The following is an 18,231-nucleotide window of genomic DNA, read 5'->3' as shown; positions in this document are numbered from 1 at the left end:
AGCCAATTCTTGCAACCACTGGGCCAATCTATCTTGTTGAGGGGTCTTCCCCTTTTTCAATGACCTTAAACTTTACCAGGCATGATGTCCTTTTCTAGGGACTAGTCCCTCCGGATAGCATGTCCAAAGTACATGAGATGAAGTCTCACATTCTCGCTTCTAAAGATACTGTGGCTGTACTTCTTCCAGGTAGATTTGCTTACTTTTCTGGAACTCTATGGTATTTTCAATATTCTTTGACAACACCATAATTCAAAGGCATCAATTCTTCTTCTATCTTCTTTATCCGTTGTCCAGCTTTCTCATGCATATGCAGTAATTGAAAATGGCATGGCGTGGGTCAGGTACATCTTAAACCTCAAAGTGACATTTTTGCTGTTTACCATTTTTAAGAGGTCTTTCGCAGCAGATCTGCACAATGCAATACGTCGCTTGATTTCTTGACTGCTGCTTCCATGAGCATTTATTACGGATTCAAGTAAAATGAAATCCTTGACAACTTCCATCTTTTCTCCATTGATCATGCTGTTGTTTATTGGTCCAGTTGAGATGCAATCTATACAGAATCTATACAGAACGCTGTAAATATTTCAAGTCCTCTTTACTTTCAGCAAGCAAGGTTGTGCCATCTGTATAGCACAGGTTGTTAATGAGCCTTCTTCCAATCCTGATGCCATGTTTTTCTTCATATAGTTCAGCTTTTTGGATTATTTTACTCAGCATACAGTATGGTGAAAGGACACAACCCTGGCACACACCTTTCCTGATTTTAAATTATGTAGTAGCCCCTTGTTCTGTTGTAATGACTACTTTTTGATGTATGTATAGGCTTCTTATGAGCACAATTAAGTGCTCTGGAATTTCCATTCAAAATGGTATCCATAGTTTATTTTGATCCACATAGTCTAATGCCTTTGCATAGCCAGTAAAGCACAAATAAACATCTCTGTGGTATTCTCTACTTTCGCCAAGACCCATCTGATATTAGCAATGAGATCTCTCATCCCATGTCCTCTTCTGAATCTAACTTGAATGGCAGTTGCCTGTCTATGTATTGCTCAACAGCAATGTATTGAATTATCTTCAGCAAACTTTTATTTGTATGTGATATCAATAATATTGTTTGATAATTTCTGCATTCTGCTGAACTTACCTTTCTTTGGAATGGACACAAATATGGATCTTTTCTAATCAGTTGGCTAGATAGCTGCTTTCCAAATGTCTAGACTAGTGAGTCCTTCCAGTGTTGCATCAGTTTTTTGAAAGATTTCAGTTGGCATTCCTTCAATTCCTGGAGCCTTGTTTTTCGCCAATGCCTGCAGTATACATTGGGCTTCTTCCTTCAATACTATTGGTTCTTGATTATATTCTACTTCTTGAAATGGTTGAATGTCAGCTAGTTCTTTTTGGTACAGTGACTCTGTGATTTTCTTCCATTTTCCACCTGTGTACTCCTCCCTGTATCATTTAGTATTTTTCCTAAAGAAATCTTCAGTATTGCAAGTCGAGACTTCATGGACTTGCTTTAATTTTTCCAGCTTTAGCCTGAACTTGCTCACGAGCAATTGCTGGTCTATTTCACAGTTGGCCCCTGGTCTTGTTTTGGCTGCTAATATTGAGCGTCTCCATTGTGTGTTCCCACAGATGTAGTCAATTTGGCTCCTATGTAGAGTCATCATTTATATAGTTGAAAAAAAGTGTTTGTAATGAGCAAGCTTTTGGTCTTGAAAATTTTTATCATGCTATTTCCCCAATATTTTTGCTGTCACCAAGTCACTGTCTTCCAACTACAGATTCTTCCTCTTTGTTTCCAACTTTTGCATTTCAATCTCCAGTAAACATCATTGCATCTTGGTTGCATATTTGATCAATTTCAGATTGCAGAAGTTGATATAATTCTTCAATTTCTTCATCATTGGCATTAGTATTTAGTGTGTAAATTAAAATAATAATTGTAATAACTGGTTTTCCTTGTAGGTGTACTGATACTACCCTATCACAGCCAGTATTGCATTTCAAGATAGATCTTGAAATGATCTCTTTGACGATGTATGCAATGCCGTTTCTCTTCAATTTGTCATTCATGGCATAATAAACCATATGATGAGTTGAAATGGCAGTACCAGTCCATTTCAAGTCACTAATTCCTAAGATATCGATTTTTATTCTCTCTCATTCTTTCTTCTTCTTTTTTTTTTTTTTTTGTATCTCAGTGATCAAGGAGGGCAGGGAAGGTCTGGACAGTGTGGGACTGGGAGGGGGCACTACTTTGCATGGGGTGGTGAGGGTAGACCTCTGCGAGGAGGTGTCTTGGCAGAGACAGGGACGACTATAGTGAGGGAAGTTATGAGGATATTTGACGTCCCCCCTTTATCTGGATCAACCTGGCTTTGAATCCAAGGGGTAGCATGTAAGGTTAGGCATGGCCTTCTGGTGGCAATGGGCAAGAATAGAGCTGGCCTGCTTTGGTTGTAGCCACTGGGTTCAACCTGAGGCCTCTTCAGCATCAGTTGAGCTCTCCAGAGCTCCAAGGGATTTGAAGATAAGCTGGTGATACTTGGCAAACAAGCGTTCTCGGCTCTGTGCTTTCCTCCGCACCTCTGCCTTGTTCTTGGAGAACCCCACCGGGAGGTCTTGCATCCCAGTCAACTTTTTCTGTCTCTCTAGATAGGTTTCCCTCAAAACAGGGCTCTCCCTCCAGGGAATCATTTTTGTTGTTGTTGCTGTTAACCTTTTTTTTTTTTTCAAACTTTTTATTCATGAGAAATGTAAGGTGTTTGCTTGCAAATATCTAAAGCACATGTGTAGGTTAGCAAATTATTATAAAGTACTAGGCAACCACCACCTAGAACTAGATCACTAGTCCTTACAGCTCTCCCTATACTTTTTGCCGATGTCACTGCACTGCCAGCCCCATGGGTGAGCACTCCCAGGCTGCTCTTTGTGGGTTTGCTCTATAAGATACGTCTGGTTTCGTCTTGCTGGTTTTGAGTTCTTCACAAGTGGAATCTTGGGTTCTGCATTCTGTGCATCTATGTCCGTCCGGCTCCTTTCACATTTCATTTCTGACGACTTCCAATTTTCCTAGATTCATACTTTGTACATTCCATGTTCCAATTATTAATCAGTGTTTGCAGATGTTTCTCTTCATTTTGAGTCATGCCCCATCAGCAAATGAAGGTCCTGAAAGCTTTGCTCCATCCACATCATTAACGCATTGTCACAAACTGACAGACAAGTTGGGAATTGAAAATTGGCCAGTCACAATTTTACCCCATCACATTACCAGGGTTAGACAAGAGATGGGCTCTCCAAATTCTGTCAGGTTTTTTCTTCACTGTGCCTGGAGGCTTGAAGTTGAAATCTATAAAACAAAACCTGCATCCCTCCATAGTGTCACCAAATCCCTGATGTTATCCTTGGCTGTCCCTTCTCCTCCAGTAGATGACAGTAGAAGTGGAAATTCGTAAAAGTCCACTGAGACATTAATGGTGAACACATAGGCTGTGAAGACCAATGTGAGCACCAGTGAGAATCCCCTCCCTCTGGGCCCCTCTCTGACCTACCTGACAAGGCCATGTTCAGAGAAATGAAAACCTGGGAACCAGACTTAGAGTATTTAGGACACATTTCTCCAAGTGTGGATCCAACATAATTTGACCAGAATTACTGATCTGGGAACTTTTAAAAAAAAATCATAGTCCTGGCTGGTCTCAGATGAACTGAATCAGAATTTGTGGTGGGGATGAGGCTAAAGAAGGTGTATTTCTGTCATTAGTGGTTGTCAAGACAGCCCCCAGCTCATGACGTTCTCACATGTTGCATAATAGGTTTTTTAAAAAAATGTAATCTTGATACAAGCAGTTTACCAGGATGTTTTTCCATGGAGCCAGTGGGTGAGTTTGACTCCAAACTTTAGATTAGTAGCCAATCACAAACTGCTTGTGCCACCCAGACCCCAGAGGGTGCATCTCTAAATAAGCACTTCATATGACACTGTAGGATCAGCACTAGACTGTGAACCAAAAGGTCAGCGGTTCAAACCTACCAGCTGCTCCTTGGAAACCCTGTACAGGGTTGCTGTGAGTTGGAACTGACTCAATGGCACTTAACAACAGTGGTTCTGAAGTACCATCAAAATTGGTGAGAGAGCGGTCCAGGGAGTTAGTCAGAGAAGTGGAACATGGGTCCTAGAAGGATGCAAGATTTTATCTTGATTGTGGCCCACTTTTCCTTACCCACTCCATGCCTTCATGTCCCTGCTCCTCTCTCACCTTCTCAGCACCCAGAGACTGTTATGGATGGCTTTCTGACGGGACCTCAGGGAGCCAATTCAGCCTACCTGGGCTCCATCCTTAGCCGACAGTGTCCTCACTGCCTGCCAGGAGGAGCGGGTGGCAGGGGGTCAGACAGAGACTAGGGACACAGCTGCAGCAGCTCAGGGCTCTGTTTCCTTCCCCAGCTCCCGGCTTCTGGGGCAGAGGAAGCCCATGCAGGAAGACCAGAGCTTCTACCAGCTAGGGAGGCGCAGGCAGCCCCCATCTTGGCTATCCTGTCTCTGGAGCCTCCGCATCATGGGCCTTCACTGAGCAGCATCTCAGACCATGGCTGTCCACAGCCTATGTGGTCATATACCAGGCTCTTCCAGCCTCACCAAGGAGCTCTGGTAGCGTAGTGGTTACGAATTGGGCTGCAAACCAGAAGGTCAATAGTTTGAAACTACCAGCTGTTCTGTAGGAGAAAGATGAGGCTTTCTGCTCCTGTAAAGATTTACAGCCTCGGAAACTCTGTACAGGGTCACTATGAGTCAGAACTGACTCCACAGTACATAACCACCACCACCACCACCAGCCTCACCAGAGTCCTGGTGTGGTGCTGGACTGCTAACCACAAGGGCGGCAGTTCAAACCCACCAGCTGCTCCTTGGAAACCTATTCAGGGTTGTTATGACTCGGAATGAGCTAGATGGCACTTAACAAGAACAAGCAGCCTCCACTATGTCATGAAAGAAGACACATCCCCTCGCTCATGTCGGCTGCCCCCACCTGGGGACCCAGTCACCAGATATGCATGTTCTCCACCATTCAGAAAGTTCTCACTGCTGTCTGACTCAGTCCTTCTTCTGCAGCCTTGACCTTAGAGAAATGAAGAGGGCAGTGACTTCTGAAGCACTCGTTGATTTGGGACCTGGGTTGGCTTCCCTAACAGTGGACCCCCTCCCCTCCAAACTTGTGGGAAAGTTCAACCCCAGCCCATCATGGAAAGTCAAACGTTCAGTGTCTAAGTGTGTTTCACTTCCCCTCCCACACCATCGGCCCTTCCCCCACGCTTTCCCAGCAAGGAGAGTGAGGGGAGCCAGAAGTGGCTCAGAGACCTCATTGTACATCTGGCAGGAGAAGGTCAGAGGCCTGAGCTGCCACCACTGGGTGAGGAGGCAGAGTGGAAAGGGTACTGGACACCTGACCTGGATTGTCACTGCGTGCTGTGTGACCTAGAATAGTTCCGTTGGACTTTCTGACTCACACCATACCCTCCAGGATTCTATCATGAGCGGGCTCCTGAGACCCTGCCGTGGCTCCAGCCTGCCCTGACGATATGCCCTTACTCCCTGCTTTGCGTGACTCCTGCCTGTTCTATCCAGACCCCAATCTAAACAATCTTGATTCCTGTTCCCGGCTTGGCGGGACCCTGAATGGCAGGAAGTGAAGACAAGAGCCTGTTTATGTTTGAGGCAGCCAGGGCTGGGAGGGGGGTGCATTGGGAAAGGGGTGGGCAGAGGGGAGGTTGGGAGAGGGTGGGCCAGAGGCACAGGACAGAGGGGGTTGGCTGCTGAAGAGGGGCCCCTTTCACCCCAGCCTGGTGCCCTCCCAGATGCCCAACCTGCCTCCAGTCTGGTCTCAGCAGCAGTGGTACAGAACTGGGCTTCCCCAAGCTCTGAGTACTTAAACCGTGGCTTCAGACCCTTTACCCCTAACAGGATGGTTTCCACGGGGAAGTGAACCTGGACTTCCCCTGTAGGCCCCGCCCCAAGGACAGAGGCAGCGAGTGGGAGGAGGCCTCCCTCCATCCCCCCACACCTCCAAAAAAAAAAAAAAAAAAAACCCAACCTCCCAGTGATTTCCTCTGGGTGGGAGGGATCCAGGGTGAGAGGCTGAAATGCTGAGGGAGGATCACATTTCACGGGTCCTACTGTGCTCCTCTCCAGAGACCATGACCTTGGGCACCCCCAGGAGGGGCCTTCTGATGTTGCTGATGGCCTTGGGCCTGACCCAGAGTGAGTACTGGGGCCTGGGTGGAGAAAGGGCTATCTGGGCTCAGCTCAGTTCCTGCTGTGGCTGAATTTGAGGTGTTAGGGAGAAGGGGGGTTTAGGAGCTTGGATGGAGGGTGGAAGGCAGGGAGGCTTAGTTAGACCAGGTCCCAGCAACCCTAATCCTCCTCTGCTGTCTTCAGCGCCTGATACTGGCTGAGGACCTCTATCTGGGGATGCAGAGAGGGGCGGTTGGCAGGGAGGCTAGGACTGGAGTCTGGGACCTGGGAGTGGTAGGTCCTAGGAGCAGCAAGGGCATAGAAGCCCAGTTCTCAGCAGGGGGTGAGGCTTGGAGGGAAGGATAATCTGAGAATGGAAGTCAGAGAACTAAGGGGTTGGTTTGAGACATCAGAAAGGAGGGAGGGCTAGTTGGGTAGACAGATGCGGGGTTTGGCCTAGCATTGATGAGCTGCTGGTGTTTCTCTCAGGCGACCCTGTGACCTGCACGTGTAAGAACCCACATTGCAAGGGGCCGACCTGCCGTGGGGCCTGGTGCACAGTAGTGCTGGTGCGGGAGGAGGGCAGGCATCCCCAGGAACTTCGGGGCTGCAGCAGCCAACACCAGGAGCTCTGCAGGGGGCGCCCCACGGAGTTCCTCAACCACTACTGTTGCTACAGCAACTTGTGCAACCACAACGTGTCCCTGGTGCTGCACGGTATGTGCAGCTGCCCCAGCAACCCTGCCCCAGCTGCTGGGACCCTGCCCTTCCTGCCCTGGCCAGGAGGGTGGGGGAGGCAGGACCCTGGGAAATGACTGGTGGATGGGCAAGGTTTGTCCAGGAGTAGGACCCCTCAGTGTCCTTTTCTCCCAGCTACCCCTTCGGAGCAGCCTCAAGTAGTGAGCCAACTGCCTCTGGTCCTGGGCCCCGTGCTGGCTTTGCTGGCCCTGGTGGCCCTGGGTGCCCTGGGCCTGTGGCATGTCCGACGAAGGCAAGAAAAGCATCGGAGTTTGCACAACGAGCTAGGCGAGTCCAGCATCATGCTGAAGGCATCTGAGCAAGGGGACAGCATGCTTGGGGTATGGGCCTGGGGAACATGGGGTGCAGGGTGGAAGTGAAGAGCCACACAATCAGAGTGGGCAGCCAGGAAAGGCATGATCCCAGACATGCAGAGACTAGAGGGGCCGGGAGCTGGGTGAGGAAAGAGCATACAGAGAAGCACAGCTGAGGGACCCAGGTTGAGGATGGGGGAGGGGACCGGAGTGTGGGTTGCAGCCTCTCAGCGATATCTCTGCACCCCAGGACCTGCTGGATAGTGACTGCACCACCGGCAGTGGCTCCGGGCTTCCTTTCCTGGTGCAGAGGACAGTGGCGCGGCAGGTCGCCCTGGTGGAGTGCGTAGGTGAGCAGTGGGTGAGCCCATGAGCCTGGAGGGATGGGGGCAGTTCTTGACGAAAGTCACAGGCAGAGCCAGAATGGGAATTCTGTTGCTCAGGGACGATTGGAGATGGGCCGTGACTAGGTCCTTCTGCAGGGAGCTGGGATAGAACCCGAGGCATGGAGGTGGTGTGCTGGCTGGTTAGGGTCTGAATTAAGTTAAATATAAGCATCAGAGTTTGTGCAGGCGGGCTCAGCACAGCATCCAGATGGGGGGACTTTACTGAGGCTGTGTCCCCAGTGTGTGACCCTCTCCCTCCTCTCGGGCCATTGGAACAGGAAAGGGCCGCTATGGCGAGGTGTGGCGGGGCCTGTGGCACGGTGAGAGTGTGGCTGTCAAGATCTTCTCATCCAGGGACGAGCAGTCCTGGTTCCGGGAGACAGAGATTTACAACACAGTGCTGCTCAGACACGACAACATTCTAGGCAAGCAAAGGTTCTAGGCCAGGCCTAGAGCTCTCATCCCCCTGCCCCCAAGGCCCGGAGTCGTCCTAATCCTAAAGGATTCCCAGTTCACTTCGACCCCCAACCTCTGACTCCATCCACCTCAATCTCTAACCGAAGCTAGGACAGCCTGTATCCCAACTCGTTTTACCCTGACCCATTCTAGTCCCAAAATTCCAATCCTACCCCTGGCCCAGTCCACCACCCTGGCCTCCAGAGTTCAACCTCCCTCGTCCCTTGGCTAAGCTATCCATCGCTTCTGTCCACAGGCTTCATTGCCTCAGATATGACCTCCCGTAACTCCAGCACGCAGCTGTGGCTCATCACGCACTACCATGAGCACGGCTCGCTATATGATTTTCTGCAAAGACAGACCCTGGAACCCCAGCTGGCCCTGCAGCTAGCCGTGTCCGCGGCCTGTGGTCTTGCTCATCTGCACGTGGAGATCTTCGGCACGCAGGGTAAACCGGCTATAGCCCACCGCGACCTCAAGAGTCGTAATGTGCTGGTCAAGAGCAACCTACAGTGCTGCATCGCAGACCTGGGTAAGCAGCATAGCTGGTAGAGATGGAACCCTTCCACGGGTGGGCGGGCCCGTCGCAGGTGGGCGGGGCGAAGGCGTGGTTCCTTCGCGAGTGGGCGGGGTTTGCTCTCCATCTGGGTTCTGCCTTTGCTTGTTTGGATACACAAACAGGATGCTACTCATTTCGTGGAGCTTTAAAACGGGTGGCTCATGGGGTTAAGCGTTCGGTTGCTAGCTGCGAGGTCAGTGGTTCAAACCCACCAAACAGCTCGTGGGAGAAAGTTATGCCATTATGCTCTACCCTATCTGGTCACTATGAGAATAAACTGGGTGGCAGTGGTGATTTAAAATTCAGAGATGTGTGTTGTCTCATCTCACTCCCGCAAGAGCCCAACTAGATGCCTTCACCCTCTTTTCAAGCCCAGACTATTTTCACCACACACCCTTTGCTCCAGACAGGTGGGACAAAGGGGCAGGGAGCCAGGAATCCACGTTCTCAGCCAGATACTGTTGCTCTCCCTGAGGACCGTGTCTCTCAGCCCATGTCAGTACAAGCCTCACTGTCCCTCTGCATCCCCACTTTGCTGGAGAATTCCAACTCCCAAGAAGCCATCCTGTCTGTGGGCTTCAGGGATCAGTGACCACAGGTCTGGTACCCATAGGTCTGGCCGTGATGCACTCCCAGGGTAGTGACTACCTGGACATCGGCAACAACCCACGAGTGGGCACCAAGCGGTACATGGCACCTGAGGTGCTGGATGAGCAGATCCGCACTGACTGCTTCGAGTCTTACAAGTGGACTGACATCTGGGCCTTTGGCCTGGTGCTGTGGGAGATCACCCGCCGGACCATTGTCAATGGTGAGGCCCACCCTACAGACCATGAAGGGGGATGGGGCAGGTGAGTCAGGAGGCAGGCAGGACGTGGTGTTGATGGCCTAAGGAGCCAGGAGGACTCCCCTTCACTGCCATTCACCAGCTGGTTCAGCAGACTGACCTTTTAACGTCTGTTAGTCTGTGATTTGGGCTGTGCAATCTTGGGTAAGTGATAATAACCAAAATGTTAATAGCAGCTAACATTTACTGAATCTAAATATGTGCCAGATGCTGTGCCACATACTCTACATATATTATTATCTTATTTAATTCTCATGAATCGGCAGGGAGGAAGTATCACTTAGTGGTTAAGAGCATGTGTTTGGAATTGACTACCCAGGTTCAATTCCTGATTTTGCCACCTACCATGGGCAAAATACTTTATCTCTCTGTGCTTCCGTTTTCTTATTTGCAACACAAGAATAAAAATAACTTCTAGTTGTTGGGAGATTTAAATGAAATCATGTAAGTGCCTTGGTTTTTAAGTGCTGCCTTTAATAAACATTGGTTTTCTTACAATTTGCTGTTGTTGTTAAGTGCCATGGAGTTGGTTCTGAATCATAGCCTCCCTGTATAGGGTTTCTGAGAAGTGTCTGGTGAGTTTGAACTGCCAACCTTGTAGTTCAAACCAACCTTGAGGTCAAGTGCTTATCCTACAGTGCCACACCAAGACTGTTGTTAGGTGCTGTCAAGTCGATTCCAACTCTGTGCACAACAGGGTCTTCACATCCTTACAATCATTGTTATATCTGAGCTCATTGCTGCAGCCATTGATTGTGTCATTCCATCTTCTTGGGCGTGTTCTTCTTTTTCAATGACCCTCTACTTTGTTGGTGGTGGTGTTGTTAAGTACCAAGGAGTTGGTTCTAACTCATAGTGAACCTGCTCAGGGTTTTTGAGGCTGCAAATCTTTATGGAAGCAGAAAGCCTCAACTTTCTCCCGAGGAACAGCTGATAGTTTCGGACTGCCGACCTTGAGGTTAGCAGACCAATTCGTAACTGCTATGCTATCAGAGACTCTCTGCTTTACCAAGCATGATGTCTCTTTCAGGGACTGGTCCTTCCTGATCACATGGCCAAAGTACATGGACCAAGTTTGGCCACCTTCACTTCTAAGGAGCATTCTGGCTGTACTTCTCTGTGTAAATACAGATGTGTTTGTTCTGGTATTCCATGATACTTCTGTTCTTCACCAACACTGTATAACTCTAATGCATCAATTCTCTGGTCTTCCTTATTCATTGTCAAGCTTTAATATGCATATAAGGCAAATGAAAATACCAAGGCTTGGGTCAGGCACACTTTAGTCCTCAAACTGACACCTTTACTCTTGAACACTTTAAAGAGGTCGTCTGCAGCAGATTTGCCCAAAACAGTATGCATTTGCTGTTTTGACTATGGATCTAAGTGAAATGAAATCCTTGACAACTTCAGTCTTTTCCCCATTTATCATGATGTTGTTTATTGGTCTGGTAGTGAGGATTTTGGTTTCTTTACATTGATTGAGTTGTACTCCGTACTGAAGACTGTATTCTTTGATCTTCATCAGCAACTGCTTCAAGTCCTCTTATATTCAGCTAGCAAGGTTGTATCATCTGCATATTGCAGGTTGTTAGTGATCCTTCCTCCAGTCTGATTCTTCTTCACATAATCCAGCTTCTTGAATTATTTGCTCAGCATACAGGTTGAAAAACTATGGTGAAGGGATACAACCTTGGCATATACTTTTCCTGATTTTAACCCACACAGTATCTCCTTGTTCTGTTATAATGACTACTTCTTGGTCTATGTACAGGTTCCTCATGAGCACAATAAAGTGTTCTGGAATACCTATTCTTCACAATATTATCTGCAGTTTGAGATGATCCACATAGTCAAATACCTTTGCGTAGTCAGTAAAACACAAGTAAACATCTTTCTGATAGTCTCTGCTCTCAGTCAAGATCCACCTGACATTAACAATGACATCTCTTGTTCCACATCCTTTTCTGAATCCAGCTTGAATTTCTGGCAGCTCTCTGCGGATGTATTGTTGCAACCATTTATAAATTATCTTCAGCAAAATTTCACTTGCACGTAATAGTAACTATGTTGTTTGATAAATTCCAGATTCTGTTGGGTCACCTTTCTTTGTAATTAACACAAATGTGGATAGACTAGTGAGTGCTTCTAAGGCTGCAGCCGTGTATTTAAACATTTCAGAGTGTCAGTTCCTAGAGCCTTGCTTTTTGTCAATGCCTTCCGTGCAGCTTGGATTTCTTTTAATATCACTGGTTCTTAATCATATGCTACCTCCTGAAATGGTTAAATGATGACCAGTCCCTTGTGGTACAGTGAATCAATACTCCTTCCATCATCTTTGGATGCTTCCTGTGTTGTTCAATATCTGCCCAGAGAATCATTCAATATTTCAAGTTGAGGTTTGAATTTTCTTCTGTTCTTTCAGCGTGGGAATTGCTGAGCATGTTTTTCCCATTTGGTTTTCAAACTCCAGGTCTTTGCACATTTCAGTATAATGCTTGACTTTGTCTTCTCAAGCCTCCCTTTGAGATTTTATGTTCAGATCTTTTACTTCATTTTTTTCTTACACTTTAGCTATTCTGTGTTCAAGAGTAAGTTTCAGAGTCTCCTCTGATAGCCACTTTGGACTGTTCTTTCTTTTTAATGACCTTTTGCTTTCTTCATATATAATGTTCTTGATATCATCCCACAACTTCTCTGGTCGTTAGCGTTTAGTGTGTCAAATCTGTTCTTGAGATGGTCTCTAAATTAAGGTGGGATATGCTCAAGGTCATATTTTGGCTCTTATGGACTTGTTTTAATTTTCTTCAGCTTCAACCTGAACTTGCACATGAACAATTGATGGTCTGTTCTGCAGTTACCCCCTGGCCTTGTTTTGGCTGATGATATTGAGCTTCTCCATTGTCTCTTCCTACAGATGTAGTCATTTTGATTCCTGTGTATTTTATCTGGTTAGGTCCACATGTATAGTCACTATTTATGGTGTTGAAAGAAAGGTATTTGCAGTGAATTTGTCATTGATCTTGCAGAATTGTGTCATGCAAGCTCCAGCATCATTTCCATCACCAAGACCATATTTTCCATCTATCAGAACCTTCTCTTTTTTTCTGCTGTGTAAAACTGATCAAATGCAATCAAGATGCATTGATGGTAGTGGTGGTGGTGGCCTTGTGCCGTGGATTCAGTTCCAACTCACAGTGAGTTTCCGAGGCTGTAAATCTTTATGGGAGCAGAAAGCCTCATCTTTCTTCCATGGAACAGCTGGTAGTTTCGAATTGCTGACTTTGAGGTTAGCAGCCCAACTCGTAACCACTACGTTACCAGAGCTCCTTAGATGCATTGATAATTACTGGTAGTTCAATCCATAGCACCCCGTAGTATTTAGACCATTAAGTATTAGTGACAATTGGTGTTAACAATAGAATGAATATTTGTTTTACAGATAAGAAGACTAGGGCATAGAATTTTAACAGTACTAGAGTTCAAAACCAGGCTGTCTGACTTTTTGTCACTGTTAGCGAAAACCTGGCTGGTCTTTGGTCTCCTCATCCACAAAATTGGGGGATACACTAGTACCCGCCATGACTGCTATTTGCTGCCACAGGGGGCTCAGATTTGTAGTGGGCTAAGTGTTAGGCTGCTAACCACAAGCTAGATGGTGCAAACCTACCAGCCACTCTAAAGGAGAAAGATGAGACTGTCAGCTTTCCTAAAGATTTAGTCTCAGAAACCCAAAGGAACAGTTCTACCTTGTCCTATAGGGTCACTGTGAGTCAGAACTGACTCTGTGGCAGTAGGTTTGGGCTTATGGTTTCAGTCCCCATTCAGGGGTCAGCCTTGTGCAGGGTGCAAATGGTCAGTGCCCTCTCAGCCCAGTGGATAGGTAATGGGCTGGGAAGATTGTCAGCCTTTGTTTCCACAAAGGTGTCTGTCCAGAAATCGTGAGAGATTGGAAATAATCCTCAGGATATGACTGGAGCCCTGCTCACTGAGGATGCCTCCAGCAAATTCCTCTGTACCTACATTTCCTGAGCATCCATGAAGCCCAGCCGATGCCAGGCTGCATTTGCCTCAAAGTGGCCTTTGACAGCAGAGGCATAGGCATAACCAGTCTGTCTGGGAGACTCACATGGAGCTTAGATACCTGTTCCTTCAGGCCCAAGTCCCCAGAGTCTGTTCTGGGAAGGAGGTGGTCAGGGGATAGGGGCACTTGGAGGAAGCTGAGGTCCCTTGGACCAGGCTGTAGGCGGGAAAGGAAGGCTGGACCAGCCTGGGCCTGACTGCAGGCTTCTGGATGGAGGGGAAGCTCTGTCAGCCCCACACAGACTCGTGGTGCATTATAAACACTGTAATCTGGTGTCAGCCCCGGCACTGATTAAAGGCTCATTAGACACGCTCAGGCCCCTGTGCAGCACTGATTAGGGCGGGAGCAGCTCAGCGGCCGGCTGGAAGCCCGCCATGGTGAGACCAGCTGGTACAGGCTCTGCTGAGGTTGTGGCCTGTGGCCCCCCAGCCTCAGTCTGCGAGGCAGGATGGAATGCTGGGCGTGTTCTTGGGGGGTCTGACCTCTTCCACCCGAACTGTCTGCAGCTCCACTGGAGTCATTTTCAGAAAACTACTAAAGACTGTAGACTTGGGAGGATACAGGGAAGAGAGGTCTAGTGGCTAAGGTGGGCCAAGGAGGCCTGTGGCATCCTGTCATTGGGGCCTAGATAACAGACAGTCTTAGGGGATATACTTCCTCCCCTCTCTTCTTGTTCCTCATACTCACCCAGCAACCAATCAACTGCCTTCCTAAGTAGAACCTGGAGGTCAAGAGCATGGCTTTGCCAGAGACTTTCTGGGTTTCAGTTCAGCTCTGTCATTTACTACCTGTGTGATTTTTGGCAAGTTTCTTAACCTCTCTTGCCTTGATTTCCAGAGGCGTGGTGTGGTGCTGTGGGTTAATGCATCAGACTGCAAAGCTATTTGAACTGCAGGGTCGGTGGTTCAAGCTCACCAGCTGCTCCTTGGAAACCCTATACAGGGTTGCTATGGGTCGGAACTGACTCAACGGCATTTAACAACAACAACAAATAGTATTGTTTTGGAATCCTGGTGTGGCACTATAGGTTAAGCACTGGACCGTGAGATCGGTTTGAGCTGCAAAGTCGGTGGTTTAAATCTACCAGCTGCTCCTTGGAAACCCTATATAGGGGTCACTACGAGTCAGAACTCACTCGATGGCCCTAAAACAACAACAAAGGATATTGTTTACCTCATATGTTGTGAGGTTGTTGTGAAGATTTAATGCAAAGCACTTAGAACAGTGCCTGCTCATAGTAAGTGCTCAGTAGACGTTGTTGTTGTTAGGTGCCATCGAATCGGTACTGACTCTTAGTGACCCTGTGTACAACAAAATGAAACACTGACCGGTCCTGGGCCAACTTCACAATTGTTGCCATGCTTGAGTCCATCTGTGCTGCCACTTGGCCAATCCATCTCGCTGGGGGTCTTCCTCTTTTTCTCTGACCCACCACCTTACCAAACATGATATCCTTCTCCAGCGACTTGTCCCTCCTGATAATTTGTCTGAAGTATGAGAGACGAAGTTTGGCCATCCTGGCCTCCAAGGAGCACTCTAGCTGCACTACTTCTAACACAGATCTGTTGGTTCTATGGGCAGCCCATGGCACTTTCAATATTCTCCTCCAACACCATAACTCAAAAGCATCAATTCTTCCACGGTCTTCCTTATTCACTGTCCAACTTTCTCATGCATATGAGGTTATTCAAAATACCATGGTTTGGGTTAGGCACACCTTAGTCCTCAAGCTGACAGTAGACATGAAGTATCATTATTCTTGGGCATCCTGGTGGCACAGTGGGTTCAGCATTGGGCTGCTAATCGAAAGTTGTTCAAATCCACCAGCTGTTCCATGGGAGAAAGATGAGACCATCTGGTTTCATGAAAATGTACAGCCTTCGACACCCTGTGGAATAGTTCTTTGTCCTCTAGGGTTGCTATGAGACAGAATTGACTCAATGCCAGTGGGTGAGTACCCAGGCCCTGGATAAGGGGCAGCTGTGGGAAGACTGGAGCAAGATAAGGTTTAGATGTCAAATGAGATCGAGTTAAGTCTCGACTTTGCCGTTACTAACTGTGGGTGTCTGTGGAGAAAGGCTCAACTTCTCTGAAAATCTGTAAAATGGGCCTTATAATAGAATTGTAGTGAAGACTAACAAGATAATGCATGTGATATGTTTAGCACCATGCCTGGCACATAAATAGCAATAGTCATTATTTATAAATACAATGTTCACCATATCATAGTCCCTTACAGTACTGCCTGCCATCTGCACTGGGTTCCCAGGGCTCGTAGGCAAACAACTTGTTTCCTGGTGCCTGGGACAGAGGGAAGGGAGGTATTGGGGCTTCCTGGGATCCTGAGTGAGTGCCCTGTCCTGCCTCCATCTCTAGGCATCGTGGAGGACTACAGACCACCCTTCTATGATGCGGTGCCCAATGATCCCAGCTTTGAGGACATGAAGAAGGTGGTGTGTGTTGACCAGCAGACCCCCACTATCCCCAACCGACTGGCTGCAGACCCAGTAAGGCCCCAGCTGAGGTTGGGATGGTGTGGGGTGGTAGCTCACAGCCAGCATTTCTGGGCCCAGGTACTTAAGCGTGAGGCCTCTGCTTTGCCTTGGAGAGATTCCAGATGTCCTGGTAGAGAGTTTATCTCTGGGAAGCCTCTTCCTTTTCTCACAGGTACCCCTGGCATATAGACCCTCAGGAAGCCCTCTGGTTATGCTGAGATTTTCAAAACGCTTCACCTTGCTGCGTTTCCTGTGGTGGAATATTTTGTGGTGGTGGCGCCTTGTTGTTTTTTTCTCCAAAGACTCAACAGACTTATCTGAAAGCCCATATGTATATATGTGTACATAACACATGCCAGTATGCATAGGCTTCTACATAAATATGCACACAGGACATATGTACACATGACAGATCATTAGCCCCATAAAGACAGAAAGCATGGCTCTTTTGCTCACCCTTACATACCCAGTAGCTATCACAGTACCTGGCGTGTAATGAGTGCTTCATAAACATTTACTGGATGACTTAATACATGCACTCATGAATATACAAATGAGGACATGTAGACAAATGAATATTTAGGCACAGACAGAGCCACCCAAACCCCACGCACTTGTTTTCCTTTGCACACTCACAGATTCACTTTCAGAAACCACTTGAGTTCTAAGCCTGCCTCAGTCTGGGGTCACTAAGCTTTCTGGGGTAGGGACCTTCCTAGACAAATGCATTTTGGGGACAGTGCCTTCCCCACAGTCCCCTGGGTCTGCTATGGTTGGTGGAGGGTCCAAAGACTGCCCTTTGCACTGGGGTCTTCAACTGCCAAGTGGGGTTATGGTAGTTTCATGGTTTGCAGATCTCCCCTTTCCCATGGATCTTGGTGCAGGTGGGGTAGGGTAAGGTGTTCTGAAGACAGTGTTCTCCAGGGGGCCCTGGATGCTTTTGAAGATCTCAGTTGTATCTCTCTTTCTGTCCTTCTTGCCTTTCTCCATCTCGCCTCTTACTCCACTCTCTTCCTCACCCACTTTTCATCCTTCTCTTCTCCTCCTTGCCTGGTTCTCTCCATCCTCCCTCTCTTCTCATGCTTTCCAACACTCCCATCTCCCTCTCCTCTTCCTTTCTTTCCTGCTGTATCTCCCTATCACTGGACCATCCTCCTGACCTCCTTCTTTCCATGTCCCCTGCCTCCCTCAACTCCAGGTCCTTTCAGGCCTGGCTCAGATGATGCGTGAGTGCTGGTACCCCAACCCTTCGGCCCGCCTCACCGCGCTGCGGATCAAGAAGACACTCCAGAGACTCTGCAGCCGCCCGGAAAAGCCCAAAATGATTCCCTAGCCTCAGCGTCTGACTGCCCTCTGCCTGCCGGGAGGGTTGATGGCAGCCTATGCTGGGTAGGGGTGGGGTGACGTTTGTGCTGGGGAGGGGGTGCCCCTCTGTGGGGCAGCTGTGCCTGCCTGCTCAGCCCCCAGCCCATCCAGCCAAAAATACAGCTGGACTGAAACCTGATCCCCCTGCTGTCTGGCCAGCTCAAAGCAGCAGGCTCCCTGACGCCTGGCTCCTCCCCACCCTCCAGGCCAGCACGACTGCCCCACCCCCCCAACCACCTCAGGACAGGATGCAAAAGAGGGCCCAGAGCCAAGGTGGCCACGCCAGGGAATACCAGTCCTGAGCCCAGAGCCTGCGCCTGCACTTTACCCCCTGCCCTTGGTCAACCCCACTGCCCCGCCAGAGGTGACGGGGTGTCACAGGACCCCTGTGTAGCCTTCAGCAGACACCTTCCCTGCCAGGTCTCAGCCTCTGGCACAAGCCCCAGGAACCCAGGGCCCATCACTTTCTTTTCTTGGATTTGTCTCTCTGCCCCAGGATATCCTGGGCCTTTTGTTCTCCCTCTGCTAGGCTCTGGCTAGCTGAATGCCAGTTGCTTGGGATAGCCTAACCCTGGACCATCCTCCCTCATCCTAACAGATCAAGCGATTCTGCTGAGACTGTGGTAGGGTCATAGGCCAGTGGAGAGGTGGTATATCAGATAGGTAAGACTCCGAGCTTTCAAAATAACTTGAGAGGACTTCCAGACCAGACATGGCCAAGGGAAGTTTGGCTGGGAGTC

At 48.4% G+C, this 18,231-nt stretch overlaps 1 protein-coding gene across 1 annotated transcript; it reads left to right on the top strand.

Moving 5' to 3' along the window:
• Window positions 1–6,210: 6,210 nt before the first annotated feature.
• ACVRL1 (activin A receptor type II-like 1) lies at window positions 6,211–17,459 on the top strand. The gene is made up of 9 exons (XM_006870024.1): window positions 6,211–6,274; window positions 6,737–6,970; window positions 7,121–7,326; window positions 7,550–7,649; window positions 7,964–8,110; window positions 8,398–8,673; window positions 9,314–9,511; window positions 16,008–16,138; window positions 17,325–17,459. The coding sequence occupies exons 1-9, from the start codon at window positions 6,211–6,213 to the stop codon at window positions 17,457–17,459; spliced, it is 1,491 nt and encodes a 496-aa protein (XP_006870086.1).
• Window positions 17,460–18,231: the final 772 nt, after the last annotated feature.

This window comes from Chrysochloris asiatica, unplaced genomic scaffold (assembly GCF_000296735.1).
Source record: "Chrysochloris asiatica unplaced genomic scaffold, ChrAsi1.0 scaffold00138, whole genome shotgun sequence".
Classification (NCBI taxonomy): domain Eukaryota; kingdom Metazoa; phylum Chordata; class Mammalia; order Afrosoricida; family Chrysochloridae; genus Chrysochloris; species Chrysochloris asiatica.
Note: the sequence above shows the minus strand (reverse complement) of the source record. Positions and strands in the feature narration are given on the sequence as shown.